This window comes from Dermochelys coriacea, chromosome 5, assembly GCF_009764565.3.
Source record: "Dermochelys coriacea isolate rDerCor1 chromosome 5, rDerCor1.pri.v4, whole genome shotgun sequence".
Classification (NCBI taxonomy): Eukaryota; Metazoa; Chordata; order Testudines; family Dermochelyidae; genus Dermochelys; species Dermochelys coriacea.
In genome coordinates, this window is record NC_050072.1 from 89,191,448 (window position 1) to 89,213,505 (window position 22,058).

At 37.9% G+C, this 22,058-nt stretch overlaps 1 protein-coding gene across 5 annotated transcripts in view; it reads right to left on the reverse strand.

Annotated features, from left to right (window-relative positions):
* Nucleotides 1-364: 364 nt before the first annotated feature.
* Nucleotides 365-22,058, reverse strand: part of LOC119855825 (spindle assembly abnormal protein 6 homolog) — a 39,259-nt gene continuing 17,565 nt past the window's right edge. For 2 of the 5 annotated variants that reach the window (XM_043515077.1, XM_043515080.1), the window contains 9 exons: nucleotides 20,351-20,545; nucleotides 18,471-18,560; nucleotides 18,210-18,386; nucleotides 17,745-17,826; nucleotides 15,895-16,019; nucleotides 9,095-9,247; nucleotides 7,190-7,293; nucleotides 4,327-4,415; nucleotides 365-3,527 (listed from right to left, as the gene is read on the reverse strand). In XM_043515077.1, the coding sequence (XP_043371012.1) occupies nucleotides 3,460-3,527; nucleotides 4,327-4,415; nucleotides 7,190-7,293; nucleotides 9,095-9,247; nucleotides 15,895-16,019; nucleotides 17,745-17,826; nucleotides 18,210-18,386; nucleotides 18,471-18,560; nucleotides 20,351-20,545 (1,083 nt within the window). In that variant the 3' untranslated portion in view covers nucleotides 365-3,459. The other 3 variants (XM_043515079.1, XM_043515078.1, XM_043515081.1) reach the window with 3 other exon arrangements.

Here is a 22,058-nt window from a genome sequence, read left to right on the forward strand (position 1 = left end):
TTGGATTAAAAACTGGTTAGAAGACAAAGGAAAGAGTAGGATGAGAGAGGCAATTTTCACCCTGGCAAAAGGTAAACAGTAGGGTGATTCATGGTCTCAGTGTAAGCAGGGTCTGAATGAGTTCTCCCTTGACAACTAGCTGGGAGGGGGAGAGACTTCAGGAGCAAACTGTATTTACATGAACACACCTACTCTGCCAACATATCCAGCAGATAGAGCTGTGTTGCTCAAAGTGATCAACTTTGGTTGTTGTTGCGTTACAAAATCATTTAGAACTGAATGCAGGGGTAGTGAAATGTTGTCTTTATTGTATGAATAAAGGGAAGTAGAACTGTGCTTAACCTGTCCCAAATGAGAAGGTCACCCTCAGCTGAAAGGACCTCATTAAGTCAGGGGCTCCAATGCCAAACCCCCTGTGAAAGTAAGAGGGGTGGGGATTCAATCTGGGGTGGGTATCCTGCTCACAGTTTTATGATCATGAATCCTGCTTGTGGCATTTTCCTTAATTAAAGTTGGGAGACTTCCCACCCTTCATTAAAAGTTTCTTTTCTACACTCAGACTCTGTGCTTGCAAGTGGGGAAAACCAGAAGTTGTGTGTAATTTTCCGAGGTGACTGGATGGGGGCTTAAGCCAGTTCTGTGTTGTATTGTTGAAAAGGAACCCCTAGATATTGAACCCCGCCCTGGTTGCTGCTGGTTCCACCTGGCAGAAGGGTTACACTAGGTCCTGTGTTGTTTAACAAATAAACTGAGCTGGAAAGGGGGATGAACAGTTAGGTAAAAAATACCTTTTATTTATTTTTTTTTTTAAAAGGACACAGTTATTTAAGGTAGTCAGGACCAGAGTGGACTGTGAGGAACTTCAGAAAGAGATTTAAACAAGCTAGAGGGACAGGCATCATAACAGCAAATGATGCACATTTGCACAACACACAAGTAATGCACATTGAAGGGGGGAAAAAAATCTGGTCTGATCCAGTATGAAAAATCCTAAGTTTCCTACGCTGATTCTGGACTACCTTCAGTTTCCGAGTGCTTTAAAGGCATAGCCCAATGTACAATACATTACAGAACTACAACCTACAAGCAACTAAGCTTTCCATGGTTAAGATGTCTAAATGATATTTACATCAAATATGGCCAGTTTACAAGGAGGAAGGGGGGATGGTTTTCTGGCAGCAAATAAGGGATTTTTCTGAAGAGTCACCAAGCCAAATTCTGTCCTCATTTACTATGCCCATCCTCTCGTCTTCATATTTTGCTCTTAGCTATGCCTGTGTCACCCACCCCACTTTTATCAAGTGGGGTGGCAGTGTGCAGAGAGCAAAAATTTTGCCAAATAGTATTGATCTGGAAAATAGCCTCTCTGTTTGCTTTTAAAAAGAACAAAGTTAGGCAATTACAATCCAAAGAGTTCAAATATTTTATTCACAACAATGTAAAACAAATATAAAATGTAACATTTTTATATACGCTTTTGACATGCTGCAAGACAGACAACACACTGAAACACAAGTTAGGCATCAAGTGACAGGTGAGACACATTCCAAACCCTCGGACAGTTCTTTGAGACATGCAAAATCCTCTCATAAAATAACCCACAGAAGAAGAGATCAAGCAAAAAATACTGCAATTATGAATACCCAATTTTTCTGGATCCAAACATGAGATGCATTTGCAAGTTCCAGAAATGAAAGTATAGCATAGCATGGGTAGTAATTAGGATTAACAGAAATTAGTTCTACCCGCTGCTGCTCCCCACAACCCCATATATGGTCTACATGTAAAGTACGTTTAGAAAAAGGTTAACATTAATAATACTGAAAAGAAAAGAAAAAACTGCAGAGTTCCAGGTATTACATTTTAACATTGTTTTGAAGATTACAGTAGAGCATCAATTTAGAGCAGATCTGTCTCACTTTAATAATCCAATGACCAATTTCACATCTCCCAGAAAGTAGGCTATTGAATCAAAAGGAAAAAATTATCATAGATCAAAGCTATTGGAGTATCAACTGCAAACTATGCTTTCTTTTGAGACTGAAAATATTTATTCACAACAGATCAAGTTAGAACTATCTGAAAATGGGAGGAGATACTGCAGTGATATCTGGATCATTTCTTAGAAATCAGGACAAGGACTCTACATGTTATAGAAGAAAAAGAAAAAAAATAAGTGTGTGGGGGAAGGAGGGAAAAGGACTTGTAGATATGTAGAAACATAGGGCAAATCCTTATCAGATGAAAGGCAGATCCTTCCACGGACATCTTGAATCTCTCACAAAATGGGTTGGTTGTATTGAGTTTCATATAAAATACAGATCTTATAACATTTTGCCAATAGACTCCAGTTTTTAAACATTTTGAAAAAGGTGGATCCAATATGTTTGATTTAAAATGGTCTGGAGAATAAACGGTCAAATAAAGAACGGATATAAGTAAATGGAGTTGCACCCCTGAGAGTCTATACCCATCCTAATCTATCAAAACTAACTATTTTTAGAATGGTACAGTACACAAATTTTCAGCATCTAGAATTCAGTGACTCCATTGTCTGTTACTAGAATTCTCTAAGTTTTGACAGTAAATATTAGACACAAATATCTATTAAAAATAGAAATATTAGATAACTGTCGGACCCCAGTTATAAAATACATAATAAAATAGGCACTTTAACTTTGTAGTCTTTCTATAGCTAATATAAAATGAATGTTTCAAATTTTGAGTTTTTGTGCAAAAATTCTTAAATAGAATGCAGGGTTGTTTTTTTTTTTTTTTTAAAAAAATCCACAACAAAAACCCAGGCTTGCAGAAATCATTTTTTTCCTCCCACAGAGAGAATAGTTATCAACAGAGGTCATCTTTAGTACGTCACAGAATAAATATTGCACACACATTGGAGCAGTCCTGCTGTAATTTGCCATTTTAAAAAAAAGTTGTTCTTAGAAATTCACAATTTGAGGATTACAAAAAACACTTCTAAGCACAAGGGAAAAAAACTAGTCCATTCTGTAGTAATAAGATGTGCACATACACACAGCTCTAAGCGCCAAAAGCCCATGAAATAAATGCTTTCAGTCAGCCTGCACAGCTTTGTTCTTCGAAGAGTCAATCAGCTGTTGCTTTATATTAAACAAAATAAATCAAAAACATTATCTCGTTTTGAAGACATAGATCTAGAAATGAAATCATTAGGTTTTTTAATAACTGGCTTTACATCCAGATCATATTTTGGCAGTTTTAATGAGCACAGACTTTACAGAAAAAAGTAACCAAGTCCAGATGGACTATAAAAGTCAAATTTATGACAGTGTTGCTCAAGCACCTCTTTTTTCTTTTACATTAGACACACTAAATCAGATGTATATATTTGATGCTGCTTCCATTAACATGTGCACACCTTTCTGTTTGCAACCCACTTAATACAATTGGAACTTATGATGCAGGAAGTCTAGTCTGTTACCCTGGGAAGTAAGCAGATATCACAGGTGGATTTCCTTGCTTGGGTAACATAGTTCTTGATAACACTGAAAAAATGTTAAAAATAAATTCAACCAGATGTTGCACTCTTTGTAAGGTGGTTAAATGTATATATAAACAATTATTCATATTAAAATTGTTTTGGAAAGATAGTTAAGTTCAGCATATAGTAAGCTTCCTCCCCTGCTACCCTACCTCCCCCCCCCCACAAAAAAATCATTTTGTCTCTGATTCAACCACATACACAAGCAGATAATCAACTTTAAGTATGTTAGTAACCCCACTGAAGTCAACGGGGCTATTCACATGCTTAAAAAGTTAGGTGCCTGCTTAAGTATTTTGCTGAATCAGGACCTCATACTATAAACATTCAGATTTGGCCAATAATATACTTTAAACTGTTCTATTCTAATAACATAAATTTACCAAAGAGTAGAAATGGGCCTGAACCAAAACTCCAAAATGCTGTTTCTATTCTTCTAGACTGAGGAAGTTCAGATCAGAACTTAGCAGTTCAGGTCCATCTCTAGAAGTAACTCCACCAGACATTCGTATTGTCTCCATTAAAATACTACTGTGTGTCAAACAGTGAAACCTGACCTACCTCAGTATTCCCCTACACATCGAACAGGAAACAACTGAGGTATCTTAAGATATCATGCTACATCAAATAGTAACTTTATAAATGGTGACCACTGAAACATCAAATCACACACTGTTAAATACACAGGGTATTACTACTAAACATTTACATTATGGTAGCACCCAACAGCCCTGAACTTCTGGCTAATTGGGTCAAACAAACAAGTCATCTTTCAAACAGTTGTACTCCATCAGATCATTTACCTGTGCTTGCTACAGACAAAGGTTTTAGTCCTCTTAAAGGCAAGTTGCCATCTTTCTTCAAATATTTCATATCTAAACCAAGTGGCTCACTGAAATATCAAAATGTGTTCGGGGAAAAAGTTATTCAAAAGGGAGCAAGGCCTGTAATTAATATCCTTTTTAAATTATATGATCTCTTATGCCACCCCTCTTCCTCCCCAGTTTTCTAGTTATTAGCCTTTATTCTTAAAATGTGCAGAAGTAATACACTACAATATATTCCTGATAGCTGTATTTTTATTTATTTGGTTAGGAGAAGAGGCACAAAGTAAATGCATAGTTCAACCAACTTCAGTTGCAGAACAGTGGACTGTAAACAATAGGAGTTATGCAGTTCATTGCTTTCATTCTGCAGCTACTGAAACATTGGATCCATTTGGACTCTGACTAGGAATCCTAAAAAGAATGATTTCTTAGCCTAAAACAAACAGAGAGCTAACAGCACCCATCACCATTTACAGGCTATGGCTAGTAACAAAATGCTCACAGTCAGGATACCTTTGAAAATGACAAAATTCTGCTACTCTGTACTGCTAGTACAAAGAGGTCACTGGCATTAATAGTAAAATCAAATGATCTATCAATTTTAGATAAACAGTAAAGTCACTAAACAAAATTTATAAAAAAAGTAAATTGCTTGGGGGGCGGGGGAGGGAGCAGATTAAAAATCCAGAGCAGTTTTATCAAATACCTAACACACATTTAAATTTATTTGCATTGTCACAAGATTGGATCATTCAGAATTTTTCTCTCACCTTCTAAAATACCATCTAACCACTCTCACCACACAAAAAACCACAACATATTTTTTCTGCCAATTAAGACTTACGTTAGGGTGTGGTGGTAAAATGCACACCATCTTGATAGTCACAAAATGGGGAAATATTTGGAATTTACAGTACAGGTGGAAGTACTTTTTGCAGCAGAAAGGAGATAGAGTCAGACACAGGATATTTATGTCCAACAATCCTCATAGCAGAATATTATAGGCAATGAACTGCCCTAATGAGCTAAAAATAAATGTAACTGATTAATGTAAAACTTGATACATTTGTAACTGAGAAGGGGAAAAAAATAAAAACTGAGGCACCACACCATCCAGCACTTTACCACAAGATGAATCACTTGAAGCTTTCAAAACCAGCCAACCAACACTGATATAACCCTGCTGCCATTGAACTCAGTGGTAAAACTCCCACTGAGTTCAATGGGAACAGAATTAGGACAATGCCAAGTGCTTTTGAAAAATCCCACCCTGAATCTCTATTTTTGTAGAGCCTTGAAAATGTGCTACACACAGAGGATCAAGTTGGCTGCCTTATATGGCGTGTACTCTTTCTGCAAAAGGTATCCTCGTTCCTCTATTTTAATGAGCTGTGATGTGGTGCTGGAGTCTAACATGTTGCCATAAAGGCTTTTACTCTGCAAATTCTGATGGAGCAAGGAATTGATTTAAATATTTTCCCCCTTTATACTTCAGGATAAGAGGAACAAAGAGAAAAAAATTACTTGGAAAAATTAGTGTAACAGCTCTTCTCACATCCTCAAAGTGTCTCTCTCTCTCTCTCTCTGAAACTTGGTTTTAAGTCAGAATAATGGCTATAATCTTTTGAAACCAATGAAAAAAATCATTTATTGTGGAGATGAATATCAGGTCTATTCTTGCCTCGCAAAAAGTACAATACTGGAGTTCAATAAATAATATACACTGCTAAAATATTCTGGCTGATGTCGCAGCCATTAGGTACTTGCTTCCATTTTCTCTTCTCTTTCCAGAAAGGATTTTTGTTTGGTTTTTCTTGGTAGAGTCTTCCATTTAGCTCCAAGGTCTTACCACCGTTAGAGGAGGTGGTGGAAACAGTGGTCGCTGACTGAAGATGGCTGAGCAGTTAGGTTCCACAGCCCACATCTAAGACAAGCAGCACAGTCGCCTATATCCTCCTCCTGTGGCTTAGTTGGGGGTTTGCTTGGGCAACAACCGGTGTGCTGGACTCTATCTTCAGGGAACTACAAGGAGGCTTCACTTTACTTTGGAAATAGCGTGCCATCTGCCTCCAAGCTAGACAATTCATTTTCTTGAAAAGCGCTTCTAGAGGCAAAATACTTTCTAACCTTATCTTTACTTTCCTTGCTCTTGACAGTTATATTTCCATTCATGAAGTTGTGGTGGTGTGTGAATGGGAATCCTGATTCCAAGGACAACAAACAAGCTCAGGTCAGATTAGAACTGCCCACATACCAAATCATTCTGAAGAGAATTAGAAGTTATTTGGAGAAGTGCCCAAGTAAAATCTAATTAGCTGGCTATCTTTTGAATTTAAAAAAGGCACACAGTTCCATGAGGGGTTCTCAGTGGGAGTTCCTAAATGCCAGTCATTGAGCTAGTGTGCTTGGCCTCCTAGTAGATATTAGAGAGAAAATCCACTGCCAGGATTCTTGGACCTGAAGAGGGGGTTAAACAAAAACAAACAAAATTTGAGAGACTTCTCTGCAGAGTTTAATTCTTTTCCAGATCTTCCTTGGCACTTTTGAACATTCTCCTGGCAAACTAATGGGATGTCCCATGGATTCCTTGAAGGAAAGAGTCAAGCAGCAGCCAGTATAGCGCTGCCTGAAATCTCAGACTGATGTTACTTATAAAACACGAACAATGTGACATTGCCAAATGTGTGATTTTTTCATAAAAGCCTTTTTCCTCACACACACACACAGTTAAAATAGGACTTGTGTAATCTCTCTGTCTATAGAAGTTACCATAAAATGATGTAGTTTGTTATATCAGTCAGCAAAAAAAACAAAAGGAAAAAAACCCCCCACAACTTACACATGGCTTGAGTTTGGGGGCACTAAAGGAGTGGAGGTTGGTGGACAAGGTCTTGTCTCATGTAATGGAGTGCTGTTGGAATTTGCTGATAAGTTGATGCAAACCTATACAATTTAGAGAGTGAAAAACAAAAACATTGGACAAGACTCGTGTGTTTATATGGCTCCCATCACCATAGACAGCACATGTTTTTCCTCTCCCAAATATAACACAATCATCATTGTACCATTAAACCATATTCTGTGATTTTTAAAGTCCCTTATTTTTTAAAGGGTCACTTGGGTAACTGCTCAGGGACATCAGGCCTAGATCTCTGCTGTACTACACTTGTTTTACGCTTGCATGACTCCATTGTCTTCCATGAAAGTACATGGCTCAAACTGATGTAGTGCAGTGAACAGTCATGTCCACTGGCTTCTGGAGTCAGATTCTGCTTCCACTGAAACAAATAACAAAACTCTCATTGAATCCAACAGGAGCAGGAGAAGGCCCCTAGTCTGTGTTCTTCAAAGGAAACTGCATCAGTGAGGGAATGCCTGAGGCACCCATTTTGGAACAGTATAATATCTGTATTATTGAATTTATTGCTGTAAATGCAACCAGAGGCTTAGGCAATGGGCTAATTTTAATACCTCTAAAAGTAAACATACTATGTGAATAATTAATCTAAAGGTAACCTAACTTAATAAGAGTTGGGGGGATAAAGCTTTACTGGGACAAGTTGGAGATTATTACATTTTTTGAATGTTGCCTCACAATTGTCAATAGAAGCTTCAAATTAAACACACATTTATATATTTTTCTTATGATGCTTTTTTTTAAAACAGTTAAAGCTAAATTTACTGTTTTCATTCTCTCCCCCATAAAGCTAATTTTTTTAAAAAAAATCTGTTTTTCATATCCTCCAACTATGTACTAAAAGAATTTTGACTTCAAGTCTAACTCTCCAAATAGGAGATAGATCAAATGATACATTTTACAACTTAAAAAATAGACTACTACATGTCAAATGTTGCACTTGAAAGACCCAATATACTGCAGCTGGCTGAATCCAGGAACAGATTCTTTATACTATTACAAGATCTGAGATCCCAGCTCTTCTGTGGGCTATAGACATTTCTAGCTCTTATGAATTGTGAGCTATCAGGCACAAGAATGGATTTTGTCAGGCTTGAGCCGCAGACTAGTGATAGTTTTGCTTGGGGAGGGATAGGGAGAACATTTCTTGTACCAGATTCCTTTTGTTAGTTAAAAAAAAAAAAGGCCGACTGCTTAAAAACTGCCTAGAGATTTGGAATATAAGTAATAGTCCCTAGCAGAAATGGATTAGTGGGTAGAGTGTAGGGAGGCAGTGAAAGTTACAAATAAAAGCCATTTATTGTACAGTTTTAGAAAAATGAAAATAATTCTTTTTCAGATAGATATATAATTGGGCTCATAGTTAATTTTTCCAGAGGAACAAATAAGCAAAAATAGTTAAGAAAAGTGCTTTTTCCCCCTTTCCTCCAAAACCATTCATCCAACTCCTCTCATGTAGTCTGTGGGCATAATCTGTCAAAAATGGTTAGTAATGTTTTTCTAACACATTTGTCATTGTGTTGTATTTATGACCTTAGTATCTTTGAATCTATGACATAAGTCAAAACTGTTGGGCGGAGGGGAATATTTAGATAAGAGTATTGGCCATTTCTAAGTGTTCTATTTTTCAACATTTACATTAAGCACAGCTCTAGCTCTCTAATGCAGTTATTAGTGTCAAAACATTCCATGTTAACATTCGTGTTCTGCTGTGCTTTATCCAGAGGCAAATCACAATGGAGAATTAAGCTGTTAAGAGCTAGGACACTTCAGCAGAATACATTATAGTGCAAAGGAGGTGAAAAATAATAAAGTATATATGCCTGCCTGTGGATTATATCTTGCAGCACTGGTGACCGCATATGGGATATTCATTCGCAGAGGAACAGAGCCTTTATAGTTATTAGAAAGGGAAGCAGTGCTAATTGGTGGAGGCATCACAGGGACAGAGAAAGGACTGTTATAAAGTAGAAGCTGAGGCTGTAAGGGAAACAAACAAAAATAAGTGGAAGAAAAGACTGTTTAAAGTAAAATATGACAAAAGGAAACAAGCCTCCCAAATATGTGTTAGTTGTCTTGATATTTTTGTGATAGAACTCCTTCAAAAGTCTGAAGAATAGTAGGGCAGAAAGGTCAGTTTTACCCCAAACAAAAAAGAACAAACCCAAACCCTTCATCCACATACTTTTTTTAATGTTTAAGTATGTGCTAGGCAAGAAACATATTATAGGTCCATAGTACACGCTTTGTTGCTAAGCTAAAGCTAAACACAGAAAACGGAACACTAAGCAAATAGGAAAAAAAAAAAAAAAAGTGTGACAAATGCCCATCTTTTCCCCTTACCTGAAAAAATGCCACCCTTTAATAATGTTTTCAAGGTGGAAAAGCCCCTTCCACTGTGCATTTTTTCCCCAATGGAGAGAACCAAAAGTTTTAGAAAAGAGTCCCCTTCATAGTAAAATGAAAGCATGGGGCTATCAATAGCACTGCTAGCCATAGGCCTCTTCTGATATGTCAACTGAGCTTGAAAGTAGTTCCAGGACAGGGTATTTTTGAGGCCAGATAAAGGAAATGTCAGTGACCTCTCTTTTTTTAATAAAGACAATCTTGTCATTTGTAAGTTTAGTCCCAACCTTTCACCATAACAACACTTTTTTCCAAGTGCTCGTTAGGTCATACTTTCACTTTTTTCAGAAGATAAATGTGTTCAGATAGCCAATCACAAAAGAGAAAGCTTTCAATTAAAAATATTTGTTAGTTAAGGAGCTTGTATCAATCTACAGAACTTCATATTTGCTTTTATGAAATCTGGCACACCCCTTTCCATAACTCTGTGTTAAGAGATTCCCATCCTACTTTTATCCTGTCTCCCAAAAGTAAGGACTTAAACTATGTCAGAATTAAAAAGCTTTTGAAATTGATTTAGTTTCATTAGTACAACTTTTCACTAAGAGAAGCTGCTCTGTTCAAACTTTACACCTTTGGGGCTTACATTGCCTTCCTCATAAATTATGTATCGCCTCCAACCCAAGATAGCTACAGGGCCCTTAAACAGCAGAGACCCCCGATGCAGTACTTTGGCTGATCAGGGATTGAGCAGAAAGAAGCCCAATTGGGGATGGAGAGCACAGAATTTATTGGGTGCAAACTGGGGGGGGGGGGATAGCAGGGGAGAGAGGAGGTTTCAGTAATTTAAGCAACAATGTTAGCTGGACTGAGAATGAAGGAAGAAAATTTGAAATGGGAATAAAGGAACAAAAGAATACAGATGCTCTCTCATTCAAAAAACTTTACGTTTAGTGAAAGGTTTTGCATCACCCTCCCAATAAAGAAAAGCATCTTTTAGCTGGGGGGAGAGGGGACAAACACAATGAGTCTTAATCAGAACCAAATGGATTAAAAATCAACTTCCTGAGTTTTAGTATGAGAACATTCCAGCATCAATACCACATAGGATTATGGTAGCTTTGCTTCAGTAGTGCCAAGCTTACCTCTTTGCCTAGCTATATTGCATAACCCAAGCTATGCATGGAATTTTAAAGCTCACTGTTCTCTGCTGTCCTTCTTTCATGCTGCCACTTTTGCAGGTTTGGGCTCTATTCCCTCAGCTGAGAAAATGTAACTAAACACTTTCCTTCAGTTGCTCTAATGATGAATTCGATTAATAGATTGTTTCATAATTCATATTTTCCACAATAGCTCAAAATTACAATATATTATTCACAACACTCTGATGTCATGGACCCTGACAGTAGTTTTCCCTACTTTTTTCAAAACACTACTTGGGATGAATAAATAGGGTAAACAGGTGATTCTACATTGCTATTGTGGATTATTAAACATGGTTATCAATGATCTTCCTCTGTCCGGTCTTATTTGCTAGTATTCAGATTATCCATGCAAAACATTTAAAACACAGGCACGCCATCTCTCCATTTTCTCATATCAGACCATCAAATGCACAAGCATCATGTAATCTTCTAACTACTGCCTAAATCAGCATGGCATTAACACAGCACAGCTTCAGCTCTACTGCAAGTGGTTTTTTCACTATCTCCATGGTGTTTACCCACTACATATGATCAACCACCTCTGAAAAAATTAGAGGCAATTTGTCAATCTCCAAAGCTCTTTATCCAATCAGACTTTCAGTGCAACAGGAATTTTTGAGTAGTATGTAACATGGGATTTATAGGAGGTGCACTTCAAGATTAGTACCCTCCCAGGAAACTTCCATTAAATATATATCTTTATATTCTATCATTACATCTTGTAACTTAGCAGGTGGTAAATGGTAAATGGAACTAGGAAGTGTTTTGTCCATCCTTTAAAAAAACAAACAAACAAACAAACAAAAACCACCCCACACACAATCTGACCAATTTAAGATCAGGCATGTTCAGAGACCAAGCACAGATTGTAAATCTGTGTGCATGTTTTAGTTATTTGCATTTTCCTTGTACTTATATGTTATGCTGAAAAAAAAAACTTCTATTGGCTTATCTCAAATATGAAACAATTTCTGGATGAAAGGTATAAAGAGTAAGAGCTTCTATTGTTCACAGATGCTTTTTGGGTATTACATGGTGAGGCATTATCCGGTCTCCTTTTATATATGGGCCAAAAATCTTCAAGTTTGGGTGAGGCACACATATCTATATACAGGACACCTAAATAGCTTGATTTTCAGAGGTGTTGGACAGTGGGAGTTTCCAATGGACTTCAACTGAGAGTTCTGGATGCTCAGCACCTCTGAAAATTCAAGCCACTAACAAATGTCCATATGTGAATTTAGGGATCCAAGTTTGAAAATGTTAGCCATAAATTTTAACTGGACTTCAGCTTTTTCTTGTGTTCTAATACTGTCTAATCTTTATTCAGCTTCCTGATTTACCAGCTTTTCACAACTTTTAGTGAATCAGTCACAAACTTTATCCTTTCCCAAATCACTTTGTTCATATCAGTAATTTCTCCGCCCTTAGCCAGGAACTTTAACTCTGTCTCAGATTACTCTTTGGATTCAGCTGGAACCAGTGTTTAGTTTTAAAAACGTACGGAATATTATACTAACAATGGGTTAGCTTTTACAGAGATTCAAAACCTATTGTAATATGCCCTTAGTTTTCTTTTCTCTTCAGCAGATACATCTATCCAAGTATTATAAACGTGTCTACCTCTTCTTCTTCCCCAAAGAAGTAGATAACAGCATTTTTTGCTCCTCAGCTTTGAATTTTAGGAGACCCTTGAGAAGAAGCTCCACTGGCTGTTTTAATTTCTTCCTCTCCCTAAGAATATTCATAATTTTTCCAGTTTATTCTAGACAGTCTTACCTCACCTGTTTTGTTTGTTTTGGTTTTGTTTGTTTGTTTTTTTAAGGATGCACTGTTCTTACAGGTTTTCTGAAACTATGAAGTCAGAGAACTTGGGTAAAATTTTGAAAAAAAGAGCTTAAACTGTGTTAGGAGCTAAAATTCCATTTTCAAAAGTGGGGTTTTGCTCTTAAGTTCCTTAAGCGCTCTTGAAAATTTTATCTTGTTTAAGGGACTGGTTTGCTTTCATGACATAGGTAAGAGCTGATGCCTACAGACTAAGAAGTTATTTCTGTACAAGATTTAGGAAGCAAATCAAATCAGGTTTTTATAACAAACTAAAACACCACACACTGAACAGTGTGATTCACCCCCTCCCCCCGCTGACCCAAAAAGTCCTACACAATCAAACATGACTTGTTAGACTATCATAGCATCATCTGGTGACTCCCAACATCATCATGGAAATCTTTTGGAATTTTACTCATCGCTAGGTTATTTTTATAGATAACTGCCAATTAAGAAAATATTTATATCACTTATTTTCAGAGGCATAATAGTGCACACACATCCTGCAAAGCATCTTAACCCATATAGCACCATGTAGCCTAATTTTCAAGAAAGTAAATTCTTGTCAACCAAAAAATGTTAAGTGGATAAAAGATAATTGAGCCATATAGCTGTATCTATCATCAAGAGAACAGCTTGAAGAGTTTTACCCACATCATTTTCCTGCAAATATTTTGACAGTAGTAATCTAGCTAGAGAGGTACACAGATTCATAAATTGCAATTTAATTTCTTCAATTCAGACCCAGGGTGATTGTAATACTGAAATCCTTAGTAAAAAGAACCCATTATGACAACTCCTGCTTAGGTTGTTCTTTGACAAAAAATTAGCTCACTTGGCTCCTAGCCAATGAAAACCCCAGACATTTTCTTGGGTTCCACAGCAGTGAAGTCAGTTCATTATTCCTAAAGGGATAAATAATCCCACTCTGACAGCTGTAGAATACCAAATTAAGTATGGATCTCTGTATATGGCAATCTTACAGTTGGGAATGCTATCTAGGGACTCAGTAAATTCAGAGAATCTCTAGACTTGGGTCCCTTCACCTCCCATCTGACTGTCAGCAAGTTGCGGATGGAGAAGAATTTTAAAATGTCAGCAGAGCAAAAGAATCTGTCTCTCACTACTCTGGAAATGGAGGGGTCATGCAGATTTTAAATCCCCACTTCCTCAGAACAAATCAACAAATGAAAAAGCCAAAAAGCACTGAGGAAAATGGGGGCACCACCTTCAAGACAGATGATCACTGGGGCAGCTCCTAAAGGGTTTTGTTATAAATTAGAGTGATAATATTTGAGGAAGTCTCCCCATCCACAGATTTTATTTATTTATTTTTAAACGGACTCAAAAACCCCAAACCAACTAAACAAATTGTCCCTTTACTAGAATTGTAAGGTGGAAAAACTCTTCTGAACAGTCTGACATTAGCTAATAGTGGGCAAAGGATATGCAGAAGTTTTAGACTTGCTTGCGTGTTTGACAAACAAACTGACAGAGTTGGAAATTAAAATAGCTCGCTTTTTTTTTTTTTTAAACACTAAAAGTGGTTGCACACAGCTGGGCCACGGCTGGACCCAATTTCTTTCTACAATCTGGCTCTACTGTATTGCATTTATCATAGCCACAATATTACCTTTGCCATTTAAAAGAAAATTTTAATCTTCACAAATTATGTTCAAGCTGAACTCTAGAGGCAACAGTTTTTAAATTTACACATTATTTCTGAGGCAATTTAAAAGTTGGAGCCAAACTTATGTCAGCCAACTAACAAAGCACAGTGCCTCTACTATTTCAGCTGTGTACTACTCACTCATTAATGATTTGTCAGTTGGATGCAGAGACTGAGTAAGGGTAACCAGCCCTTAGAATTAACACGCATATTGATTTTCCTTTTTTACATTTGTAAGAAGCCATCTTCCAGATGGTCCTGAAAGAAGTGAAATGCTTGTTAGCGTCCTCCTGGTCTAATTTTCCATAGAACACCACTATTTCATCACTGCTGCATTTTTCACTGAGCCACTGGGATGCATTTTCACCTCTGTACCACCTGTCAATATCATTTTAAGACTTTTTTTCTTCTGCTTTGAATATTACCAACAGCTTCAGTTTAGTACCATCTGTTATACACCTCAAAATTCCTGAACAGCTCTTTTCTTCAGACAAGTATCATTTGGATATATACACGAACACAGTAGGGGGATTTATAATTTGGAAAGCACTACACAACCTCAGACTTCATTTAATGTTTCTCCATTGACTATTTTACTTAAAATTCTTAATCCTTTCTTGTTTGCATTATGAGCCAACATGTACTGGATAGAGGCTACATATCTTTTCCTGCTGATTCTGAAGTGATAAAACATCAGGAAGAAACTGCATGAAGATAACATGCTAACTTTTCTGCACTGCTGACAATTTCCATTGTCCAGATGTATACCAGTAATGGACATCTTTCTGGAAAACTCTGTCCTAGGTCCAGGAGTATCTAAAATTCAGCAGTCTCACAGACAGGATGTCTGTTTCCAATATGGCAGTAAATCTACTGAATGAAGAGGAGGCCAGCCAATTTATTATTTCCTCCTGTGTCCATTGAAGCAATATAAAACTGTAACCATTGTATAGTTTTGATCACTTTGAGAGGGGGTAACCAGTTCAGCCATATCCCTCAGGTTAAGTGTAGGAACTCTATTAGAATCCTTCAAAATGGAAAAAATTTCACATGTGACCACTGCACATTTGGTTTTTGCTTCCCAGTCAGATCTCAACCATCACCCATGCTCACCTGAACCCCAAGGGATAGACACTGAGCACAGCTGACAAAGGTAGGTATGTGGAAAGAGAGGGAGCAGAGTGGTCATAAAGCTAATACAGTGGGGGGTGAGGAGGAAAAAAAAAGAGGCCAAGAAACAGCCCCCAGCATAGATTAGGGTAGTTTAAAAGCTGCTTTAAATTGCTGAAAATCACTATATACTCCACTCAACCCCAACAACTCCTCTTTGTGACTCAGAAGAAATCTTCAGCTGCTCCTCAGCCAGTTTACAGTGGCTTTGTGCTGCTGAGACAATGCAAAACAAACAGCTACAGGCAAGGCCAAGAATCTTGCCCCAGGAGCGAGAGATGGGCATGTTTAGAACTGTGTGGCTTTGTTCAGTTTTCATTCAGATCTGACACTTACTGTAGTTTTGTGCGTATAAATAATCAAAAAGATTTCCCAACCATAGTATAGTGTAGTACAGCACAAATACTTACCAGGCCATTCTGCAAGGCTGCTGAATTGGTGGCATTTCCAGCACATGGCATATCACTGAGATCTGATGCCCCATGCATAGATGCAATTTTATTCTCACTCAGTTGTTTATTTAGCCAGGAAATTACTACAAGGAAAAAAATGCATAAAATGAACATTCAGCTCTACATAAAATGTCACAGATTTCTAATTTGTCTCATACAAAAATACAGGCAAGTATATTAGAGTAACTGAGCACTAAAGATAGGACAATGAATTAATGCCTTAACTTTTAGGACCATGCAAGCAAAGCCAATTGAGCTAATTTGAATATGCTGTAAATGGAATTGCACTACTTATACAGCATATGTATTTTCAGAAAGCCGACAGTAATCAAAATGCATTGGTCACAACATCTATCATATTGTATATTAAACATGCACACAAGTTATTTACAATATTAAGTGCTGAATTCAGGTTGATTGAAAGAAGTTGTCAGGGTTCCCTCCCAACTCTGAACTCTAGGGTACAGATGTGGGGACCCACATGAAAGATCCTCTAAGCTTATTTCTACCAACGTAGGTTAAAAACTTCCCCAAGGCACAAATCCTTCTTTGTCCTTGGATGGGTACTGCTGCCACCACCAAATGAGTTAGACAAAGATCCAGGAAAAGGACCACTTGGAGTTCCTGTTTCCCTAAAATATCCTCCCAAATCCCTTCACCCCCTTTCCTGGGGAGGCTTGAGAATAATATACCAACCAAATATGTAAACCAGTTTCTTAAAAAACAGAACTTTACAATAAAGAAAAAAAAAGTAAAAGAAACACCTCTATAAAATCAGGATGGAAGGTAATTTTACAGGGTAATCAGATTTAACACACAGAGAATTCCCCTGTAGGCAAAACTTTAAAGTTACCAAAAAAAAAAAAAAAAAAAAAAAAAAAAAAACAGGGATAAACCTCCCTCTTAGCACAGGTGAAATTCACAAGCTAAAAACAAGAGATAATCTAACGTGCCTTGCCTTATTTACTTACTCTTTTTGCAATACTGAGACTCATTTTAGGAGAAGGAGTTTTCTGACCTGATGCTTCTCTGCTTCCCCAGAGAACACACAGACAAAGAGCAAACACAAAGCCTTCTCTCCCTCCCCCACTCCAGATTTGAAAGTATCTTCTTTCCCCATTGGTCCTTTTGTCAAGTGCCAACCAGATTATTTGAGCTTCTTAACCCCTTACAGGTAAGGAGGAATTCTAGGCTACCCTTTGCTGTACGGTTATGACAGAAGTTAATTAGATGAAGTTCTAGGGATTATCACCACATATAATGGGGACACAACTGAACCCAGTCCTGCAGTGCTGAGCACTGAGTGTGAAGTGGCAAGCACGTTCAACTCCCATTAAAGTCAACAAAGTCCCTTTGTTTCCTGATACCTAGGTCTTGGACGGGGTTGGAGTGGCAGAGTTGTTATTCAGCTATCAATGTGACTTTGACATATCTATAAGTTTTTTAATTGTAATACTCTTGGTTTCCCCTCCCACACAGTTATATACTGTACTCGTCTTACAATAAAGATTTTGTGCCAGATTCTGATCTCAGTTACTCTACTGACTTCAGTGGGGTTAATCCATTTTTATAGTATTTTAACAAATTAGAATTTGACTCATGCCTCAATATGCACACAGAGAAATTACATACCCACCTTTTCCAGTTCAAAGATCAAACTTTGCCCTTGAAATTGGTTTCAACTCATAACAGAGTGGAGAAGTAGCAAAACTAAAATGCTCATGGAATATAAATGTTTTGAATGAAAACCTGTGCCTTATTAGATAGTTTACATGATCATTCTAAAACGGTGCTTTTACTCTCCTTACCATTCTCATTAGTTTTCAGCAGCTGTTTGCTTTCTTCCAATTTCTGAACAGTGATGTCCAGCTGCTCTTGCAACTTCAAGACCTGGGAAGAGAATGAATTTATGAATTTAATGAATTTATAGTAAATAATTCATTAATCTGAGCAATCTAGTCTTCAAAAGAAACAAAAAAGACGAAAAAACGGTTGCCAAATGAGGAAGAATTAGACCAACACCAATAACAACGTTTCTATTCCTATATTTTCCCCATAACAAATCATTGTGATACTAAGAACACACACTGACATTTACGGGACGGGGGCAGGGGGTTAGGTTATCACTTTCTTTCTTTGGTTTTTTTTAAATTTGCAACCTGCCTTCCAGGTGATTGTGGTAAAGCTTGCATACTGTACGTAAACATTAAATATTGGCATTGCTCTATACTTTTCCATGCAACATATACACACAGACATTGTATGATCTTTACCTCTTCTTTTTGTTGAAGAACCCGTTTCACATTATTAAGCTCCAATCTCTCCTTTTGAAGGGTTTGCTCTTTTTCTCCTAATATTTTTTCCTGTTGCAGTATCACTGCATTTTTTAACTTCATCTTCTCCATTAGTTTCTTCATCTCTCCCTGGAGCTTTTTGATAATTTCATTAGCCTACCCACACCCCAAAAAAAAAATTGGGTGAACAACAAACTTACCCCATAGATTAAGTTTAGCAAATGCTCCTAAGTGTCTTACTTTCAGAAGTTCCTCAGAAATAGACTTCACAGTGGTTTCAAATTTTCCAATTTGAAGCTGTTTCATCTCCAGAGATTCTTCCAACTTTTTCTGAAAGATAGTTTTGTATTCATGACAGGACAATGTCAACATAACCAAATGCTGAAACATTGTTTAGTGGCGTTGGTGACTGCAAGACTCCAGGGATTAGTAATGGGAGAGTGTGCACATTTTATTTTTAGGTCACCAATTTAAATTAGTCCTGTTCAGTGGCAACCCTTGACAGCCTACGAAGGAGATCTGATTAACATAGGTGCCACTTCTGTGGTGGTACAGGACTGGAGCACCAATGGAAAAAAATAGTGGATGCTTTGCACCCACCGGTGGGCACCACGGATCAGCTCTTCCCCAACCCATCCAGCACCTCCCACCCCCTGAGGATCAGCTATTCAGCAGCGGGCAGGAGGTGTGGGGAGAGAGAGAGGGGCAGGGGCAGGAAGTGGTATGGGGGTGGGGCCTTGGAGGAAGGGTTGGAGTCGGGGCGGGGCCTGGAGTGGGGGGGGGGCGAGCACCACCCAGAAAAATCAGAAAGTCGATGCCTCTGCTGGTTAAAAATTAAAAAAAAAAAAGTCAGCTGAAGACTATCCTGATGGACAATTCTCCACTAGGTCTCGCTCAGAAAGCACCATCTCAATTGTCATCCTTGCTGGCAGACATAGAAAGAGACCAGAGGCTGCACTTGCAAGGAAGACCTGGTGAGGAAGACTCACTTTAGAGTAGATCTTCCATCTCAATGTTAAATGTACACGAGCAGGGTAGCATGGGGAAACGTACACTGCTGCTGCCCGGTCTGTAAATAGGACTTCAGTTTCCAAGGCTATCAATTATTTCATGAGCACTGAATTCATTAATGTATTTTCGTTTTAAAAAGTAAAATTAGACAAACGAATTTGACTGTAGCCATGTTCGATTGTTTCAAATTTAAAGGAAACTCTGTTTAAAAAGAAATTAATTGGTGGGAGCCGAGGGGGGGAAAAGAGAATTATATCTATATCTATATATACACACACACACACACAGGCCTGGTCTACAGTAGAGCATTAGGTCAACATAGACAGCTTACATTGACCTATTTATGTCCATGTACACACTACAACCTTGCTCCCACTGATGTAAGTATCCTACTATACCAACATAACAATTCCACCTCCAGAGAGGTATAGGATTTATGTTGGTGTAGTTAGGGCGATGAAGTGTCCCTGTAGACACTGCGTTACTTACATCTATTGCCTATCATTCTTGTCAATTTCATGGCTCCCCGCTTGGGAACAGCTTTACCCAGTGGGGCGCTCCATGCCTAGAGTCTGGGTCGGTGAGAGCCCAGCTGCCCCCCACATCCCCAGCTCCCCACTCTGGGAGCACACAGACAAGAAGCTTGGCGCTGCTGCCCCATTCCCAATGGGGAGCAAAGAAGCCCGGTGGGAAGCAGGAGCCAAGTAGAGAGGGGAGAAGGGAGCTGGGCTACTGGTGGGGATCTGCACCCAGAGCAGACAGCCATGGCTCTTAGCCCCCACATTGCCCCTCTTAAGTTGGTGAAAGCATTCCTACTGAGGATGTGTACCACTGACAGAAGAAGGGCGGTGTGGACATGAACCACTTCAGTAGTTACTGCTGTTGCTGTAAGTTGACCTAACATAGGTCAGCTTATGTTTATAGTGTAGACGTGCCAACATACACACCCTGACAAAATAATTTTTGTTTTAAGCCATAATCCTCACATTAACACCACATCATTTCAAAACTGGTTTACTTTCCAAAGAAATACTTAAAGAAATCTTCAAGATATGCATGTTTTACACCTCTAGGGAACATCTTTCAAGCAATGAGTTTCTATTGCCAACCTTGTGTTCTTGTGCACTTTCACAGACATCTGTGCTTCTTATTACTACTTGCTCTTTACCCTTCACTTCTTGTTCCAGGATTGCAATGAGTGTTCTTAGCTGGTTTAGTAGTTTCTCATTTTCATGGTACTCTGTGTCAAGAGTTGAATTTTCTCTTTCAAGGGACAGAACTTCTTGTTTTGCCCTCCGATACTCCTATCAAATGAAGATTCAGGGGAAAAATAGAAGAAAAAACAGGTAAGTCTTTACATTAAAGTGTTATGGAAAAATTTTAGGATGAGCAGCCAAGCAGTTCTCTGTGAGGACTGGAGAGCTGTAGATGAAAAACTAATGAAAAATTATAATGAGTTTGGTCAGCTCTATCCCAGGGATTAGCCTTTAGACAGACTCGTCTTCATTATATTTCTATTCTTCTCTAGCCAAAATTTTCCTCATAGGCTATTAGCGTCTCTGCAAATCACTCTGGTCCAGTGGGGAACCTCATAAAAACCTCTTTACACTTTTATGATAACTTATAATCCAAGTGTAAATGTTTCTGAGGCAAGGACAGTGTTTTCTTGTATGTTTGTACAGCACTTGGCATGCTTTGGTGCTAGCCAATTAATACCAACAATTAAAAAACAGTTATGCAGATGCATTAAGAATAAAGACGCAAGAATAATTTAACAATCCTCACCTAACTATATGATTTTGTCTTTCAAACTGAACACCTGAGTATCAGTGCTTGAAGCAAATTACAGTTACTATAGTACAGTTATTATATTTGTCAGTGGAATTTGTGACCATATTTTATACAATAATAGAACTCAAAATATGTCTAGCAGATTCTTAAGCAAACCTTTACAAAAACCCCATTTGGTCTTGCCTCAAAAGCAATACTACCTAGCCCTTGCAACACCTCTGTGTGAACAAGTGACAAATAACTGTAGAATTCTATTCACAAGACAAGGAAAGAAACAAAATATCACACCGGCAATATACCAATACTGTTACTGTGCTAATGGAGACCATAGGCATAGAGGTCAGAGAAAATTGCACACAGTTGACAGCAGGAAAACACAAACAAAACTGCCCTGTGACTAAACTTTATTCTCAAAAAGCCCAATCATTTTTCCATTATTCTCCTTTTATCATGGAGTAACCTGTTCATTTTATTCAGTTATGCAAATGGGGTGGGGGGAAGTTCGTCTGTACTGATTTCAGAATAATTCTCATCTAGCTTGTCATATGCCTTTGGTTAGGCAACCTCCTTCTACATGCAAATGTTTGTGAAAAGAAAAAAAAATCAAATCCTCTTACTAACTGCAAACAAGTGTGTGCATGTGTCTCTCTCTGGTCAATTAAAAATTTAATGAAGGTAGAATAATTGTACATATGGCACGTATAGTAACTAAAGAGAACATCTTGTTCAATGCACTGTAATGGAAGCCTACCACCACTGCTAATGGTATGTAATGATAGTAATGGTATATAATGATAGTACTACATTAAAAGAATTAGATTAAATAGCAGGTAAAAATGGGGTGCCTCAAACAGTGTCATAGAGCGTGAAAGTTGGTAGGTCGGAGGGTGAGGCTGAATATCTTTGTCAATGAAGGAGGAGGATTTCAGCAGAGAGGAAGGAGAATTGTTATGTTCTTGAATTAATGGGCCCCATCATCTTCTTCATAGTGATCCCTCTTATTTTACAGGGTTCCAGAGCTTAACA